Source organism: Amia ocellicauda, chromosome 5 (assembly GCF_036373705.1).
Source record: "Amia ocellicauda isolate fAmiCal2 chromosome 5, fAmiCal2.hap1, whole genome shotgun sequence".
Taxonomy (NCBI): Eukaryota; Metazoa; Chordata; class Actinopteri; order Amiiformes; family Amiidae; genus Amia; species Amia ocellicauda.
Window position 1 is genome coordinate 3,037,061 of NC_089854.1, and position 20,162 is coordinate 3,057,222.

The 20,162-nt window shown below is 48.7% G+C and overlaps 1 protein-coding gene across 1 annotated transcript in view; it reads right to left on the reverse strand.

The window, feature by feature from the left end:
• pik3c2b (phosphatidylinositol-4-phosphate 3-kinase, catalytic subunit type 2 beta) overlaps positions 1–19,507 on the reverse strand; it is a 36,715-nt gene extending 17,208 nt beyond the window's left edge. The window contains exons 1-12 of the mRNA XM_066703216.1: positions 18,972–19,507; positions 11,157–11,981; positions 10,649–10,749; positions 10,377–10,537; positions 8,707–8,827; positions 6,482–6,593; positions 6,172–6,251; positions 6,007–6,070; positions 5,412–5,558; positions 5,028–5,061; positions 4,355–4,550; positions 2,648–2,770 (exon numbers count right to left, since the gene is read on the reverse strand). Coding sequence (XP_066559313.1) covers positions 2,648–2,770; positions 4,355–4,550; positions 5,028–5,061; positions 5,412–5,558; positions 6,007–6,070; positions 6,172–6,251; positions 6,482–6,593; positions 8,707–8,827; positions 10,377–10,537; positions 10,649–10,749; positions 11,157–11,981; positions 18,972–19,361 — 2,354 coding nt within the window. The 5' untranslated portion in view covers positions 19,362–19,507. The remainder of the gene's footprint in view (positions 1–2,647; positions 2,771–4,354; positions 4,551–5,027; positions 5,062–5,411; positions 5,559–6,006; positions 6,071–6,171; positions 6,252–6,481; positions 6,594–8,706; positions 8,828–10,376; positions 10,538–10,648; positions 10,750–11,156; positions 11,982–18,971) is intronic.
• Positions 19,508–20,162: the final 655 nt, after the last annotated feature.

A 20,162-nucleotide genomic window follows, 5' to 3' on the forward strand; every position in this document is an offset into this window, starting at 1 on the left:
CCTAAGGTACACACCACGGCATCGCGGCTTGTCTGATCAATCAACATGTGTTATCATCAAACGATGGGGACTGAAGCTGTGCCTTCTTGTAATCATGTGGTTATCGGCCCACTGTGTCTCTAAAAACACACATATATATATATACACACACACACGACAAATGCAAATATGGTCGCATGACGTTTCCTCATTTCTGACTAATTGCACGAAAAATGTGTCAGCAATCTAAGCCAGTGGGCCGGCAGCCAAAGAAAACCAAACCAAAATTGTATTCTCTTATCTACAGCAAACCCTAAAAGCTTTGAAAGAGTTGGAGAAGCTGCCACACCATCAGAGAGCAAGCACAGCCTTTGCTCATGTGCGATTACAACACAACAGCACACACATGAGACCGGAGACTCTGACCCACAGATGGACACGAGCCAAAGAGAATCATTAACGGGAGCGAGCGAGCGTCCACAGCAGGCCGAGAGCCCCCCCGTCTCTCCAGTGAAAGGCACACCTCTTCCCGCTGGGGTCCACAGAGGCAGACACAGCGACACAGGGGGGCAGGGCTGGGCAGGTCTGACGGACCACTTTGGAGGCTGCGAGCTCCATCGTGGGATTGACAGATGAGGGGATTGGAGGCATGCTGGTAACACTGTGGTTTAAGTGGTGTCTCTCTCCAGGGCGTTATGCCAGTACAAGGGGGCTGCAGGACCCATGAAGGCTCTGACGAGATTCCCCAAACGGAGCGGATTAATCCATCAACACAAACGCAAATCCGAGAAGCGCCGTCACAGGCCCAGCGTCATCACAGATTTCCACACAGGAAGATGCCAGGAAGAGGAAGTCTTTTGCACACAATAACAGCAGCCCAGGTGTTTACCCCCGGCAGCTGAATCCCTGAATCTGCCTGTATGACATTAACGTCATAGGCCCCTCACTTCCAAACGCATTGCTTTTCAATCGCTTAAAATTAAAAAAAAAATGTTTTACTGAGCATCACAATCCACTTCCTCTTTGCAGAAACGCCCGTAGTGGGTCAGGAACCTGGGGAAGGTGGTCAGTCCTCACTGTCAGGCCTGAAGCCTGGTCTAGGTCTCAGAAGTTTCCAGATCTTTACCGTTAAGGTGTGTTTCCGTGGGCCTTGCGCTCAACGTCCCTCAAGCCCCGGAGACTGAGGTCAGGGACAGAGACACGCAGCCCTGCACTCGGCAGACACCCCTCGGACTCACTTTACACCACACCCAAAATAATACACCCCCGTAAATACAGCAGCTCAGAAATAGCCCATAACTCGGCTCCGGCGAGTTTGAGTGACACGTGCCTCGCCCCGGGGGTTAAAAAGGGGGAATACCAACCTGCTTAAGGGAAAACTGAATCCCATTTCCATATTCATATATATATATATATATATATATATATATATATATATATATGTATATATACGAGAGAGAGATGTTATTATTAATCCTAGTGTCATGAGAGATGCTGATTATCATTAGTTAATTTCTCTCGGATTTCTCATATCCAGGGAAACTGGACACTGCGTCCAACTGAAACCTGCAGCCAGGACATCGTCAGTCCGGGACCCCCTCTAGTATAACTGTTTGTTTGAAGCGGACAGAAATCATGTTTGCGTGGCTTGTGGGCAATTCAAAAACAAGGCAAAAACTAAACCTTTTACACTATGTCGGAAAAGGAAACAAACAGGAAGAGTTTGATAATCACGGCAGACACAAACAGAACAGACTGAACAAGGGGGGGGCGGCGGTAGGATCTTCTTAACAGGCGAGACATAAAACTTTGGAACTTTAAGAACGCGTACCGATCGTGTTCTGTAAAATCCCGATGGAAATGGAAACACAGAAAACCGGCCTTACTGGTTCTAGCAACCGGGAGATAAGATGATTGATAGCAACAGGAATGAAGCACAGAAATGCACGGTATTTTTTAATCGAGAGGCACTTGACTCCTCCCCCTGGCCTGATTAACAATCCAGGATACACAACAAACAACACTGAGACAATGGTCTTTAAAAATACACATTAACAACAGTCCACACACGGGAGCTCAGTATATATTTAAAAAGTCGCAGGATGTCGTCCGGCTACTATAAGTCCTGTTTTCAAAAGCATAATGTACTAAATAACATGCGTTTTTCAAGGCTGCTAATCATGGCTGGGAAATCCAAGATCCGGTCGAATGCCATTATGCAAAGGCAGTTTATAGATATCTGAGCAGGAGCTTCTGTGTGGAATGAGCTTAAATTCTCCTGTACATAAAACATTCACATTTTATTCACATAAATGTATTTATTGAGAGTTAGAACTATGGTCCTGTACTGCGAGAGTGAATTATTTTCCCATTACTTCTGCACTTTGTACATCTTCCTACAAATGACTTGTGTGGCCTAGCGACCCGAAACTCATCCAGACGCTGACACGATAAAATCTCAGCCACTTTCGAAATCCACCTTATCTCAAGCGAGGAATAACAGAACGGGTGATCTCTCCTGCTTCTGGACACAAAGCATTGTGGGTCTGGATATCAGCCCAGACTTTTAGAGGTTAAGGATTTCTCTTGCGCTCGGTTCACCTCCACAAGGGCCCCTATAGCTCTTCCCCACACCCACAACCCCCACGCAGCCCCCTGTGGCCCTCACCTCTGGTCCCACACCACCAGGTGGAAGAGGTACTTGCTGACCAACTGCTTGCTGGTGTGCTGGGGGGCGCAGAGCTCGGCACCCCCGTGGGTCAGAGAGCAGGACAGGAAGAAGCCCTCGTAGCTGCAGAGAGATGGGGAGAAAGGGTTACTCAGGTGGCCTGCGAAAATAACATTCACGTTATAGCTGGGGCGCCTGATAGTTAAAAAAGCCATGTGTGATCTGAAAAACAAACACAACAAACTCTGAAAACTCTTAATCTGTTGTAGTTTGAGCTCCAGGATGAAGAACAAGTGTGTCTTTAGAGGTAAAGGAGAAATTATAATAGTAAATTAAGACCTTATGACAGAGGCAGGGCTGTTTTTGTAAGCTTGTGAGATATACAAAGAACAAATATATAGAAATGTCAGTTGACAAATGACTGAAGATGACAGTTAATAATACAAATCACAATAACTGCAGCAATTATAGAGGGCAGATCGGGGAACTGCAGGAGAATGTACAGCTCATAAACATGCCGTCAGGTCGCTTCTTTAAACACCACGTTTTACCTCATACCCGCCACCCTCCGGTAATTAAGTAAAAACCACGGGGAGCGACTCTGCACTGTGACTGAAGGGGAGGGAATCGGATGTGCGCTCACTGGCCTGGCCCCCAACCACCGCCTCCTCCCCTCCCACAGGAGCCCCCGTCCACAGATAGGCAGATGGCATGCGACATCAATCCTGCCCTCCAACCCCAGGCGGACAGGTGCCGAGCGCTCGGCCCGCTGCTCTCCTAGCCTCGGGGGTCAAAGGGCACGCGGGGTTCCCAGGCTGCCTCCTTTGTCGGGGACCAATCATCAATCAGAATCAATTTCAGCGGGGAACAATGTCCCGGGGTCAGCGGGGGTCAGTGGGCTGGGCCAGGCTCCCCAGGGAATGGCAATGAGATGGCGGAGGAGGGGGCGGTGAACCAAGAGCACCGCACCGGCATGCCAAAATGCGCCAGCGGCACAGCGGACGTGTGTGGGACTGTGTGCATCTGTCGGCATGGCTCGGCTCTGTTCAGCGGCGGCCCTACGTTTCGAATCTGACGCCAACAATGCAGCGGCCCGTTCTCAGGCCCGGCCCGAGCACCGCGCGACACGCGACTGATGGATCACTCTCCATGACACGCGGCGCGAACAGCTGGCGGGGATTCGGGACCTTCCTGTTTCAGCTCTGATGCCAGAAGGTGTCCATTGTTACTTGTGTTTGTTTGTTTTCGACACCGTCTCTCAAGCACAATTACCAGCCGTCATCAGAAACTTAATAAACAGGAACTGTGTTTGTTTTTATACACATAAAAGCAAAAATATAACACTTAAAATACACAGAGAAGTGCAGCATTTCCTGTATATAAAATAACACAGGTCTTAGTCAAACTGATTTGACAATTTCTGCACATTGTTTTGTGTGTTTTTTTGCTGAATTTATATTGTATGTAAGGTACAATAAAGATGATAAACTAGTTTAGGGTATTGCCAAGTCATAAAAGATACAACATCCCTCAGAGAAAAGAACAAAGCAGCAAGCGAACTGAATTGTTACTAAAATAAACCACTTCGTAACACATCTGCTGCATAAACCCATAACCAGTCAAGTAACTAAAACAGTCCCCACACAGATGCCCCACAATCTCCCCTCTGCCCTCTCCCCACCGCCCTCTCTGCCCCGTGGCCGGTACCTGGCAGCCCAGGTGATGGGGATGCGGTGGGCGGCGTAGACGTTGAAGGACAGCACGCTGGTGATGCGCCCCGACTCCTGCGGGGGCGCGGTGGGCCGGCTGCTCTGGGGGGCCGTGTGGAAGTTGGCGTTGAAGGTGCTGCAGTAGAGCTCCACCAGCTCCAGGATGGACGTGGTGAGGGACTCCACCACCCGCTCTGAGGAGACAACAGCGGGATCGGCGGGTGAAGGAAGGGACTGTGGCTGCTGTGTCAATCTCTCAAGGGGATGAAACGCAACCAGACGCTTTCCAGGTCTTGTTTTGGGTTGAATGTCTGAAGTGTGACAAGTGTTTCGACTGTTGTCTACTGTGTATTAGAATGAAATGTAATCTGACTAGACCCTCCCCCCAACCCCCAGATACGAAATTAAACTTAACAACCAGGAAGGAACTAATACATCCCTTCTGTTTTGAACGCCAGTGACAGACGTCCTCTGGAAAGATGTCAAGGATCCTTTGCCCAACAAACACACACACACGACAAAGAATCACAGGGCCAAAAGCCTCCCTCTTCTCAACAAGATTCTTCCTGGATTCTTTATCCGTTTGCTTCTCCCCCCACCCCTGGTGTGTACCGGTATCTAGAGGAAGTGTGTGTGTGTGCGTGTGTGGGGTGCGGGGGGGCCGGCGTTACCTCGATACTCTCTCTTTGCCAACACTGTCACATCCTGTTGGGAGGAAGAGAGAGAGATAGAGAGATATCAGGGTGTGAGAGCACACTTACAGCTGAGACCAGCACAACACAAGCAAGAACAATACCGTTCAATGGATTGTAATGGGAATAAACATGACGAGTTGGGGCAGAAGTGTTGTGACACTGTTGTGCCGAGATCCATCGGTGTAGGGGTGCAGGGGCAATAATTCAGCTGGGGAACAGGTCAAACAAAACTAAACTGGTCTGATCATCAGTGTACAAGAGCAGTCCAGTAAGAAAACAAGAATACTATGTGAAATACAGTCAATAGCAGGAAACAAGGTGTGAAAAGGACTCAAGACTGCAACATGGAGCGCCCCCTACCTTCTGGATGCGGGGCTGCAGGCGGCAGGGACAGGCCGGCAGCAGGCTCAGGGCATTGGTGATTTCAGGACTTTCGATGGCAGCCAGAGAGCTGCACAACGCCTTGATGGACTGGACCAGGCGCTCCACGCGCAGAGGGAGGTCCACCTGCAGGGGGAGCCAGAGAGCAGCACAGCGTCAGCGACATCCACGGGACAAACAATTCGAAACGATCGTTTGCTTTGTCCTTTCTCTGTGTTTTCGCGACTAAACGGCGGTCAGCGATGGTGAAATCTCAAAGCCATGAAGACCAAACTGTGCTTAATGCATTGTACTCCTCCAGGACAGGAAAAGGGATAATATAACAATTACTATTTAGTTTTGTTTTTTGTTTAATCAACATGCATCTGGCTTACAGTTCGGTATTTAGGTCTAGAAGCAGAACAGGGCTTAGGGGCAAAACAAAAAGGTCACCAAAGAGTATTATTTCAAGTTTGTTACCCTGAGAAAAGGTGTTTGCGAATAAATAAATAAAAATAAGTAATAATAATAAAAATGTGACTGGAGCACATGAAGAGAGAGAGAGTGAGAGGCGACGGCGGTGAGGGTTACCTACCTCCGTCAGTATGAAGTACTCGGCCTCGGTGTGGAAGGTGTCCAGCTGCAGCGTGAGGGCCTCCCTGCCGAATAGAGGTGTGAAATTTAGGAAGCGCAGAAGTGCGGAGAGTCGGGTCGGGTTCATCCACTCTGTGACCTTTGCCCTCTGACCCCTGCCCTTTACCTGGTCACGGTCTGTTTGATTGGCCGCTCCTGCAGCAGGATGCTCTGATTCATGGTGGACAGAGTCTCGTCATCTTCCGCCTGTCCATCCAACGCAGAGCCGCCAACCGTGGACCAGAACAACAACAAAATCTATAATTCAGCATCTTCGCATTACTCACACAACCACAGCCCAAACCCTCTAGGCCACACACTCCTCCCACCCTAACCCAAGCCTTGCAGCTCTAACCACTAAGTCACCCAGTTCCCCATCATCTCTCTGGCCTGTAAGCCTCGGCTCAATGCCACTGCTCCCCCGTGGCGTGCCGTACCGTTCTGGCCAGCTCCTGGTTCACAGAACCTCTCCTGGTCAGATAGAGACGGATGTCCCAGTCGAACTTGCGGCACTGCTGAATGTACTCCAGGCTGTCCAGGATCTGATTACTGAAAGACAACGAGAGCATCGTGTGAAGGATTGTTACTCAGGGATAACTGTGTTTCCAGTTACATCCACACTAATGCAACAAGGAAAGGTCCAACTTGTGTCCCTGGAAAGGCTGAATTGTGTAAAGATTTCCATGGTGGGGGGGAGAACTCTACATACACTCATGTATACATTATTCAAATAACCTCACTGAAAATAAAAACCAAACTTAGTGTGACTCTGCTTAACAAATATATGTCTCCTTATCTCAATGTAACCAAGCCCATAGAAAGGTTGTCCAATGGTAGCAACAATTGAAATCTCTGTGTATCTTGTCATTTGGAGAACTAGTAGAGAAACGAACACCTGCAGTTTTAATATTGGATACTTTGGAGCCACCACAAAGTGATTTCAACACCATCTTAAACACAGAACACTCCATCCACAGTCGATTTGAGTTGATGCCAACACTGGCATTTAACAGTAGGGCAATGAATTCCCTTCGTAATGCTTAGCTGCTGCTTTAGATTCAGCCAGGCTTGTGAGCTCATATGGAATAAACAAGCCAAGGGAAACACAGAGGGAAAAGCAAGGCTGAAACACAAACACACAGCAGTTATTGAATCGTAGCCTCAGCTGCTGCTGCTATCCTCTGGCACTGAGACCCGGAGAACAATGGCCTCATTAAACACAGGAAGTACCTCCTCTTTTGACAGCCTATGGCAACCTCTCAGTTATCTGGTAACCCCACGTTTCCTGTTGCCCAGCTGCAGCTGGTAGCCGTAACAGACCACACCCAACAAACACACACACACACACAGAAATACCTTCCTATTCAAATCATAGACACAAATGAGTGACAGAAGTTGCTTTTAAGCCTCTAGGACAGGGAAACAACACAAGGTGACTGGGTGAAATCTAAAGCAAACACTGATTGACAAATAAGGCTTACTGTTATTTTACAAGACCTTTTTCTGAGCAGTTTATTGGTGAAGTGTTGAGAAATAGACCAAAACAATGTGACCTTAACTTTACAAAATTGTTCCACTTGAACCTCTTCAATTCTGGATCTGCCTGCTCATGTATCCAAAGTATTGGCTCACTAGGTTTATACTTCCCTATTACAATGCTTTTCTGCTGGGCTCTGGCTAGTAGTATACTTGACCAGACTTTGTTTTTGAAATCTGAAAAGAAGAACAAACATACAGACAAAAAAGCTTGTCAAACTCCTAGCAAAATCAGACAAATATCCTTTTATTTCTTCCCACCGCAACTACTACCCATCTCGGTTTTTCCCCAACTGAGTGTTTAAAGCCACCAAACCCCACAGCCCAGACCTCGTACAAATCCTTCTTGTAAAACAAACAAACATAACCAGACATTCCTAAAGAGAGAGAAGAGAAAAACCAGCCAGCGTTTCTGTTCCAAGCCAAACTCCCCCGGCGTGGGATGTGAGGAGAGGGAAGGGGACTGCAGTGTGGCCTCAAGTGGCCCGCTATTCTGACTGAACCACATGTGTAACCTGCAAACGGCCTCCCATTGGAGCAGCGCTGGTGAGCGGCTGTCAGCTCACAGCCAAGCTTCCTGCAGGGAAGAACCACAAAGCCACAACAGAGGAGCCGTGGCTATAAAAATGTGGTTTGCGCCCAGCGGGAGATATGTGAGAGGTGGCAGTGGGAGCTGGGGAAGAAGCGCCCACACAAATGGGGAAACATCTCCCACCGATTTACACCAGGTGTGCCTGCCGCAGTTCTTCAGCTGCGTTGTGCAATATCACGCAAGCCGGTCTGGTACGGCACTTGTTTGGACTATTAATCATTCTCTGTACACACAGTCACCCCCACACCACAGAAAAGCTGATAAAGAGGTTTGTGTCACGCCACATAACCGGCTTTGAGGAAAATAAAGACAAAGGATTTGCTACCAGCTCCTAAATGGGCAAGACAGGACAGGTTGAATGGGGTGCAACTGGTTTGCTTGCATGGGGAAATGAATGCGTTTATTCTGCACAGCACAAGAGAGTGTAGCATAACATCACACAACAGATAATGTCCGTCTGCCCTCCCAATGCACAAACATCCCCAGAGCCAGACGCGGAGGAGAAGAGCCCAGCAGGTTATGGGCAACACTCACTTCTGTAAGAACTCCTCCTGGCCGCACACCTTCAGCAGGTAGTTCTCCACGTCGATCAGGTCCATGTCTTCGTGGGCGTAGCAGAGAGTCTGGTAAATCAGCAGGTCTATCGTGGAGGTGCCTGCGGCAGGGAGAGGATGGAAACGGTGAGAGATTGAAAGGAAGGGAGAGTTCGGAGGGCAACGGGACAGAAAACTTGGTTGATTCTCGAGAATTTAGATGTTTGTCCATGAGCAAATTAAGCCGAAATCCAGCTTGACCCTTGACCCTGTCTGGCACACTATGAGAACGGGGGACGCAGTGCGATCTTGTGTATCAGAATTTTAGGGGCTTTTGTTTCCCTCATCTGCTGTGAAGCGATTCTGGTTATTCTGTTCTTCGTGCGTCTATTGTTCGAGCAGTCGTAGGGGAACTCCAAAGGGTGATGGTGGTGGATAAAAAAAAGGAAATAAGATCATTGAAAAAAAACAAGAAATACATCTTAAGAACAATGCCTACTGGTGACGTTTTCCTTCCGTTCATGTTTTACTCACAAATTGTGTGAGGTATGCAATTAAAAAAAAAAAAAAACGAAGCGTAAGGAAGGAGACCGCTCTGGTCTGGTGTAATTCTTGCTCAGACTGCTCCAGTAGTAGCGAAATGGGTACCCATTTAAGCGTCAACCAAGTTAATGTATAATAATAGTGTTCCCTGCACCCAAATCTCTGCTTGTTACAGCGATAAGACAACATGGAACACTGCACATATGAAAAGACACTTGGTTCACTCAGATGTTTTGCTTTTTGCTTTTCTTTTTATCCTCCAAATCTCCTTCACAATAATCAATAGACATGCATTTTAACAGGCAGAACAACAGACGGCTGTCGATGTATCCCAACAGTACACTTCCATTATCGGGTTGTAAAAGGAACAAAGAACAGAAAAAAGGTCAAATGCTCTGATGGGGTCTAAACCTGTTACCAGATCCTGTTCCCGGTCATTCGATATTATTAAACAGGTGGTTTGCTTGATTCAGACAAACAAGGGATGGGGGTTTAGCCATTAAGTGTACAAAATTTCTCATTCGTCTCCGTTTCTGTCTGGAAAAGGCTGACAGCTGACACGCCAAAAGCTTTCACAGGGCAGTTTCTACCTTCGGGGGCAGACAGAACATTAATCCCCCCACACATTACACAAGAGCTCTCGCGGCCGAGTCCCTGGCTGTCAGGGATTATAAATATTCAGAGAGAGAGAGAGAGAGAGAGAGAGAGGAGGATGACGCAAGGGAGGTAGGGAGCGGAAGATGGGTGGGGATCAATCGAGTCCGAGCAGGGGTGTCGGTTGGAGCCATCATTGCGGATGACGTGATTCAAAATAGGGAGAGGTTCGTTTGCCTAGTCCGTCATCTGGTGGTGGCCAGGAAAGAAAGGGTTGGGTCCCGAGCGGAGATGTTTAGGGAATACTGCCTTCAAGATCCAGGCATTTCAAAGTGGCAGTGTGAAGTTATTATACAGTTTATTTCCTAGAATGCAGATGCACGTTAAAACTGCTTCTCTATTAAGCTGTTCCACATCACAATTAAAACATGTGAAAGTAGGCTTTTGGATAAATAGAGCACATTCTGAACTCCAAGTCCCACCATGTCCTGGAGCTCTTGAAAGTGAAGGCAGAGACATGCACCCAGCTCTTACCGTCGCAGGTGAAGGTCAGTGGCTCTCGGAAGAGGTCGCTGATGACAGTCACTTTGATGCTGACCCCCTGGCCGTGCTGGAGCTCGTCCTGAGGCACCGCCGGGCTGCACACGAAGCCGGGGTTCTTGGAGCGGTCGTCGTATGTATAGGCCGATCGCAGCCTGCAGGTGCAAGGGGAAGGGAATTTCATCAGTTCGAGCCACGCTACCACACCACACAAAGGGCAGAGGGAATGAGAGACACGTCGGCGGGTCAGACAGAGAGACACTCACACGTCCAGCATGTGACAGAACGCCGCCACCTCTTCGTCCCTCTCCTCCGAAACCTGGAAGAGCTCGTAGCCGAAGCCATTCAGCCTCGTGCGCAGAGACACCTGCAGAGAGAGAGAGAGGAGAGAGAGAGAGAGAGCACGTGTGTGACAACAGGTCAGTGGCTTTGCTAACTGTTCTTCACTGTGTTGAATGAAGGCACACAGGAGCTGTTTATTCAATAAAATAACCGGGAAACAAAAGGCATTTGAAAACCACAAGTTCATCATGGGAACCACCATGGTCTGAAGGTTTCGGTCAGGATGCTGTTAAAGAGGAAGGATTGAGAATGAAATGTTTGGTGATTTTCCTTACTTTCCCCCATTTGTTAGAAATGTGAGCAGGCACTTCAGAGCAAGATGCCCAGTGTAATGATGAAGAAACAGGGATTATAAACCAGAACAAAACTGTCCCTCACTCCGAGCAGTTGAGCACAGGCAGGGAAGGCCAGTTTGTGGTTTTGCGCTCTTACCGGGTCTGCCGACACCCTGCGGTGGTTCTTGTTGCTCCTCTGGACGGGCAGGTACGTGCGGGGGGGCACCTGGGGAGGCAGGGTCTTGCTGCGGGCCACGGGCTTCCCCGAGGTTTCCCTGTTGAGCCGCGTCAGCACCTCGTTGAGGTCCTCGTAGTCCCAGCGGGGGGCCTCCTCGCCACAGGACAGCTTGGGGGTCTCCACGTCGGGCGTGAAGAGATTGACGTTGCGGGGGGCAGAGCCTCGCCGGGACGGGGACGGGTCCGAGGGGACGGGGGTGCGGGGTGGGACGGCCGGCGGGGGGTTGTCGGGTGGCATGAAGTTCTTAGGGAGCATGAGAGACGACTCATCGTAGGAGCCCTTCACGGGCTGGTCCAGGATGTACAGCGCCTCCTTGCGGCTGCCACGGGGCTCCAGGTTGGCGTGGGACAGGGTGGACCGGCTGGGCTGCAGGTTGAGGGTCGGATCGGAGCCGGACATCCCACGGAGGAGGTTTCCCCTCTCGGCTGTGGGGCTCTTTTCCAGTCTCTGTCCTGGCACATCCTTGCCACCCGGGCCCAAGCCCCTCCCGGCGGGCGTCTTGTCCTGCTTCAGCCGTGAGAGGGCATCGTACTCCATCTGCAGGGCCTCGGCCAGGACCAGCTCCCGCGGACTCAGCCCCAGCGACTCCAGGCAGCCCCAGCGCGGCTCGCCGTCGCTCTGTGTTTGTGCCGCCGACATGGGCCTGCCGGGGGCGCCACCACAGGGGAGAGACGGACGGGACGGGGACGGGGACAGGGGTGGGGCCGCTACGGGGTCCTCAGAAGGCGCATGGAACCCAGGAACCTGTGGACAGCAGAGAGAGAGGAGAAGGCCAGTGAGTGCCATGGCGAGATAACTAGAAAGCAAACAGGAGTCAAATGTGATCTAATCAAATGTCATCTTCCTGTCGTGTTTCTGTTGCCACATGTGCCAGGTAGAACCACCCGACGTACTTTACTACCATCTCCGACGAGGCAACCAACCCGAAGGATTAAGCAACACGGACTCTGCACAAATGTAAAGCTTTTTTTACAGCCGTGCAAACTTACAACAGAAGTGGTTTGGTTATCTCTGTCTGTCTATGCCTTCTATTGCATATGATTGTGATAATGTCTGTGGTTCAAAAATGTCTATAAAAAGCCAATGCAATACAAACAGTCATCAGAGAAATGAAAAGGGCACTGGCAGCCCTTAATAAACCCTCTCTTGGGACTCTTGCACAGGAATCCTCTGAGGATCTCCTTGCAAATTAATTTCCACATTTTCCCTCGCGGTGCTGTTGTTCGAGTTCATTGCGAAGCAGAGGTTAGGCTGATGGACAGTTAATAAATAAAATAATCAGACACATCATATTCTTTTGTGTTTTGTAAAGTCACCAGACAAATCTAACCGTTTAAGTAGAACATAAGTTGGATTGCAACTAGGAGAGTGAGGATTAAAGTTCAGGTGAGTGAGCAAACGTTGGGACACACCTACCGACTGGACTGTCATCGCACCCTGTGATCATGTGATCAGCCCTCAACACAGCACGAATGCAGGCATTATCAGTGAGTCAAGCCTAAGCCTAAGTTTCCTTCAGCTCAATTTGCCAGCTGTTTAGAAACACTATAATCATATATTTAAGTTTATCTATTCAGTACACAGATTAGCCAATTAATTACTGTACACTTATCACCCACCCAGCTTCCAGGGAACGTGCACTGGTTCTGGTTCTATTCCTGGTGCACAGAGGTTTCGCACAGGAGCCGCAAATGCCTGGAGTGTTATTTTTAACATTTTATGTTGTTGTATTCATATCTTTTATTTTTTTCATGATTGACCAGGAATACTAACACACCCTGTGGAGATACAACACATTAATAAATGCGGTTTCCGGGAATCTGGGAATAAATAATCAATACTAAAGACAGCACTGACTCGATGTAAAGAAAGTTATTCACAGTAACGCATGATCAGATCCTCTCTGGGCTGTTGTCTCAAGTTCAAACCCACAGGGGACTTTACGTCGTCTCAACATGACATTACAGCAACGGTTACACAACAGCTTCACCACAGAAACCTGTTCGACATGTTAAACTGCCCCAAAGTTATTCTCACCACCAAGGATAAAAGAAGCTTATGTCTAGAATACATCCCCCCCCATTCCTTAATTTCCCACTGATTGCTGCAGGCACAGGTCAGGCAGACAACGTAATTGGTTTTCCTTTGCCATCCGCGCAATAAATATCTAGGCAGCCAGGTTCCTTCCAGAAGCAGCAAGACAGAGAACATTAACATATAAATTAGTGGTATTTTTAAATCTACCCTTTAAAGACACCTTTTCCTACCTCTTCAGTAAAACATGAGAGGACTTGCAAGGCCTGACCGAACGCATGCGGTCGACTGCACATCAGAAAAACACACAGCTGCCCCCCAAAAATGGCTTGCTGCAGTGCACTTAAAGAGGTTGAATTCAACACCTCGTATAAATTGCCTCCGCTTTTCCTTCAGACAGGAAGTTGCCGTCCGCGTTTCCTCCTCACTTCCCCTCAGGACAAATCCCAGGCTACGATTGCCACGAGAGCCCAGCACAACTTGACCCCCCATTACCATGGAAACTGGTGCCCCCGAGCCCCACACTGCAGCCCAGTCCCACCAGAAAAGGCATTGTTTTCCCACCGGGATGCCGTCTGCAGAATGTCAGTCACTCGACACTGGCTGTGCTGTTCGAGGCATCCCTGATGCGCACACACACACACACACACACACACAGAAAGGCTTTCTGCAGGAATATCACATCCACGTTTGCAGCTGAAGCACTCTCTCTCTCAATTACGATGAGTTCTGGAGGCCTACACACAAACATGTCTCTGTTTACATAATCCTATTCCGAGATTCGTCATTTGTAGCCTTTTTTAATTCCAGGGGAATCCGGCAGCACTCGGCCTACGTCTAATTGGCCCGCTAGCCTTTTTGTTCGGCACAGCTGCTGGCATAGAAAGAGGCAAAAACAATGACAACAACAACACAAGACCAACGCAGCGCCCTTAGGCACAGATATCTCAGTGCCGCTGGGATGGGTTGGTGACAGGGAGGCACGGCTTTCAGCAACGCGTGAAGCCAGCATCAGGACCAGGGAAAGGACTGTGTGCTGTACAGGGATTTAGGGCTTAACTCGAAGAATAAAATATAAACGCCATGCCTGCTCCTAAGAAACCTCCCCCTCTGGTTTTCAGTTCAGCCGAACTCCCAAGACGAGGAGAGACGGGGGGGAGGGGAGGAGGGCACGGGAGAGGGGGAGGGTGAGGAGGGCATTGTTCGGCAGAGACCCGAGGCCGGGCCGCAGGAACACCGGCTCGCGAAATTAATCCCCCGCAGGGAATTAATCGGATTCAATTAGGGTTGCTCCCAGATCTGCCGAACAAAGGATGGGGCGCTGTCACGTGAGGCGGGCAACTCAGACACGGTCACACGGTCCCTTCCTTACAGAGGAAGACAAAAGAGCTGCTGTCACCCCTCCCCCGACACACACACACACTCCCAGCGGCCATCACACACAGGCTGGCTCCCCAAACACAATCTGCTCTCCCACAACAACAGACACGCTCATGCCCAGCTGATCCACGGCCCGTCATCGACCCGGCGCATTCTGTCACACACTCCGCAGACCCCCTGTAATATATGCTATAGCCTGCAGGCGGCCCCCCAAGGCCTACAGGGCTTCTGATGTGGGAACGCGATTGTGAGACGGCTTAAAGTGAACGAGGTTTTGACTTCAGTAGTCTGATGTTGCAGAAAAAAGGGTGCTTTCTGTTTTTGGCGTATGGGAAGGTCTGAATTACAAAAACAACTTAAAAACATCTCGGCTAGAAATTTATAACAACACTGCTATTTTTTTAATGTTTTGGTCTCTTCATTTGATGTATCACATAACTAAGAGTAAACAAACCTATTAAAACTATAAAACATAAATCTATTACACCGTTTTGGCTTCAGACCTTCTGCGACAGGTCTAGATAACAGCTGAAATAAACGCTAGAAGACATACCATCAATCATTCATGTTTACTAAGCCCAGAATATAAAAAAAAAAAATCTGTGGAATTCTGGCCTGATACCCATTTTGTTTGAACGCTTTAAACAACTGATATGGAGAAGCCACTGATGTTTGGACTTAAAATACCACTTTTAAGGAGGAACTAAAAGCAAATGAAGGAATATTTCGTCAGTTTTTTGAGTAAAGGGGACTTTTAAACCTAGATGTTTTGAATCTGCATCATTTTAAGGCAGCAGACTAAACACCTCCAGAAGCCCAGAAGAGCGCTCACCTCACGTCTAAAGAGATGCCACGCAAGTCTAAACACTGCTGGTGTTTGATCTCAGAACCAGACCGAGTGGGTTGCAGGGCTGGGCAAGGCAGCGTACGTTTATTCAGAACATGTAATCCTGTCCCCTGCATCCCTGCTCAATTTCATCTGGAGGTCAGAAACGGTGGAGGAAAGACTGTGTGCATGTGTGTGTGCGCATGTGCGTGTGCATGGCTTTGGGGCAGTGGGGGTTGTGTGCGGTTGGGGTGGGTGCAATACTTCAATCTACGCATCAACTTCACCGCAAGCGTCAGACAGACGCAATTCGGCAACCGAGGGGAGGCCAGGGCAGCCGCGAGGGGAGAGCTGCGGGTTTTACCCAGAAGAGCGTGCGTGCGCAGCGCAGAACAGGGCTCTGACAGCACACTCTGTGTCCCATTGTACGGGGGCAGAACGTTCTCGCGGGGCACGACACAAACAGAAGGACATCGGGCAGCAGCGGCAGCAGGACTGCGGCCCAGAACAAAAGCCAGGCTGATGGCGGGGCGGATAAAAGTCTCAAGGACTATTCAGACAAGCCTGTTACTGTATACACAATCACAACAAAGGGCATCACTGCGCTCGCTGAACCCTTACAGATTGTACTAGAGCTTTTCTGCCGTCACAAACATAACGCCACAAGGTCAGGTGTGTGCCATTGTGTGTAGATAGAAGCAAGTGGAAACATGTTGGGGAGGCCTTCATACAGCAGTGGATGGATATGAATATATATGTTTCTTTTACAGACATTCATACTGAAAAAGGTGAGCTGACTGCTGGCCTGGCGTCATTCAAAAAAGCTGTTTCACAATCTGAATTGAACTGAATTGAATTGAATGTTACCTTTTTAATCACACACCTTTGCAGTGGCAGTATAGTCCATTATCAAACACTGTCCACAGCTATTATATGAATCTATTATTAGATTGTCTTATTTTTGTTATTTCTTATTAAAGCAAATTGTCCCATCCACGTCAATAGTTTTGAATTACGTATCCAGATTTTACTATATCCCATTAAGGAATTGCCATAGATTTTTTCTCTATTTGTCAATTTAAAATACTATATATTTTTACATACATACGGATGCAGATATAAATACACACGCACACACAACAAAGCACCCTAGTTTGATGTTTGAATGGATTACAGTTGTCCACGAGGCAACATGGATCCTGTAATTAAACAGTGAAATCCTGCAAACATTCACGATCGAGTTCACATCCCTTTACAGCCAGACCCTGATTGAAAGACAATATGAGTAATGTAAAGGATCAGATAACGGCTCTGTGCGTCCAGGTTGTGCACATGCAGGCCAGGCATATGTTTATACATCTGCTGTAGCACTTGGAGTTGATTTGTGACCCCCCACCTCCACAGCGCTGTCAGAGTAAAAACATTAACTCGCTGAGTTCAGTGAACTGAAAATAAAAGTAAAACACACTCTGAAGATAGATGGGTGGACCTCAACCAAGTGGATCAGATTTGAAACCTTAAAAAAATATCACAGACACAAAGCTATGATTGCAGTTTCAACTGTGCCAAGAGTTCAACCCAAAGTCAGCAATGGCCAGCAGTCCTGGGAGATAAAACTACAGTAATGTCCACCTGAGTCCAAATCATGATCTACACTGGAGGAGAGACGACAGTGATTCTGAAACCCGTGGGTCATGTTTATCCACGGCTTTGAAGGGCCGCCTTCACTTCACTTCACTTCATCGGTTCAGCTGGTGTTTTTTTGACAGCTCTTGAAAACCGAGGGAGGCTCGTTTATGAAATGTCATCAGAGGAAGAAAACACAGAGATCAGAATGGAAAGTTACATGTGAGTGACATAAAGCGAGACAGTGGAATATGTGAGCAAAGCGACACTCAGGGGTTGAGTCAGAAACGTACTTGACGAAAAAGCACCCAGAAGCCAGAAAATAGTATCAATTGAATAACAACGTGCGAATGTGCCTTGTCAACAGACCGGCCAACAGCTGGGCGGCTACCGGCAGATGATATGCTGTAGATATCATGATACAGCACGAGGGCCAGGAGAGAATGAATAATCCTGTTCTGCAATACATGAGATCTGCTCTGTGATTTATTCATCTCCACACGCACATTGACAGTGGCTGTGTATTTGCAGCTGTCCAATGGGAAGGTGCCATTAGGTTTGGGTTGTGGGTTTTGTGATCGGCTGGTAGGCAGAAGGTATGATTTTCACCTGGGCCCCAGCGCACCAAGGAGAATTGATCTATAGAGGCCCATTATGAGTGATCCCATTTTATTTGAACCTGCATCCCATGCTAAACAGTCCAGCTAGGACACGTTTCAGACACTGATGGGTCCTGAAACAAACACAATCACAAATGCTTACACTTGTCATCTTTTTAATCCCGCATGACATCTCACTCGTTGCCAAATCCGCTGAAACCCTGCTGGTAAATCTGGCGTCACATATCTTTTATGTATTTATTTATTGACAATAAAAATATTTGGAGGAATGCACACAGTCGATCAGTGAATCATGCCATGATGTTACACCACCCCTTGAATTATTTTACTTGGAAAAAGCAAAGTGTTGTCACATTTATTTCCACTTCCACATGCTTCAGTGGCAACAATGTTTTTTATGCTTTACGCGGTTTTGTTTCGCTACTCTTTTGAAACAATATTTTGGATACAAAACAAACAAAAACCACTCGTTTAAACGACGCACTGGAGGGCTCGGTTATATTTCTCCGGTTTCACTGGAGGTCTCTGAACATGCCCGGCAAATGCACGACAGCTCCGAAAATAGCCCCGGGATGCTGGCTGTGCAGGAGCCCGTGGGAGCCGGACAGAGCAGCAGCAGCCACGTCTCCGCATCCACATCCACGTCTCCGCATCCGCATGGAGCACCAGCCGCCGCGCCTCTGGACCCTGCGGTCGCCGGGTGGCTCAGTACCGGCCGATGCACCTGCTCTCGCACTGCGCAGGCGCGGGTCACCGGCGAGGCTGCGGGACAGGATGGGAGAGGAGCCGCTGCCCCACTCGCAGCACCGAGCAAAGCTCAGCAAACACAAACACAAACACAAAGACAGAGTCAAAGACAAACACAAACACAAAGACAAACACAAACACAAACACAAACACAAAGACAAAGACAGAGCCAAAGACAAACACAAACACAAAGACAAACACAAACACAAACACAGAGCCAAGGCGGCGGCTGCGCGCTGCTCTCCATCACTGAACCGCGCGATGAGACGGACTCAATGTACCACTGCGCCGTCTAGAGAGAGCAGGTACTTATCTGTATTTTTAGTTTAATTATATATCTTGCCCGGCCAGCAGTAACGCTGGCAGCAGGATGAAGCCAGCGCTGCCGTGTGTCCCGGTCTGGGAACATGGTTGTGCCAATATCATGATAACGCACTGGTCCTGGTCGCATCCCAACGCGCCCTTTGTGACCAAAACCACACGCTCACGTCCACCTCTTACCTGCGGCTTGATTTCGGACACAGCGGACGAGCCGATATATCCGTTTGTCGCTCGGGAGTTTGGTTCTGGTCCTAATCGGTGCCCAGTCGTGTTGCTCGGGACTAGAAATGAGATAAACGGCGGTGCCGGATGCGTGCAAAGTGCCTGCAGCACCGAGGGGACGATGCAGACGTGCTCCCCGACTCTGCTGTGTGACCCGCTGCTGCGGCTCGGCTGCACACAGGCGCCGGATCTGTGTGTGAGGGACACAGTGACAGTACAGTTGAGCCACAGCGACCCCTGCAGCTCAGTCGAGGTGCCACCGCTGGCTCTGACGGACACCGCAAAGGGAAGCTCCGGACGGCGGATGAAGCCTGGAGGACCCCCAGCGTGGCGGAAGTTACCGATCATTTTATTACATTAGCAGAGACGAAGACAGGCTGTCCTTCTGTCCTCCCCCTCCCGCAACACGACACCCGCAATGCAGCTTTAAAATGATGCGTCTGTCTGTGACTGACCGTCTGTCTGAAGCCCAGAGAGCAGCCTGTATAAATAGCATCTGAATCCACAGGGCAGTGTGTAGGCTGATACACAATTGTTGTTTTGCAAAATCTATCATCCACAACGCAGCCAATACATAAGTCATTAATCACACAGATAAGATGTGCATTTTATAGGCTACTGTTTATTTTTGCGGTACAGAAGGTATGAGATTGCCTCAGCTGGGAGTCTGCCAGGGCTGTGCACAAAGCTAATGATTTGACTAAAGCAAAACAGCTTCAGCAGCTGTAGTATAATAGCAGGGATGTTCATGTACATGGCAATATGAATGTTACTCTAAGTATTATTATTATTACATCATAACCCTGTTATAATATACCAATACGGGCTCAATAAGGAAAAGACAAAGTGTGGTAGAAGGCAGATTAAAGGTGTTATAAAGCAAAAGAGAAATGTCCTACAGGACCAGGGGCCAGATATGTTGCTTTGACACTTTTGTACCCTTCAAGACTAAATTGGAGTGTGGTGTACTGTGGTAAAAATACAGTAAGGTGTAGTGTGGTATAGCAAAACCATAGGGCCGATTACCGGCCATCACTGAGAAACAGAAAGGTGAGGAGACCTGCAGCTGGGACATTACTGTGTGTAACTGTGTGTGACTGTGCCATAAGGGGGTCGGGGGGATACATCAGTGTGTTGACATGAGGGATG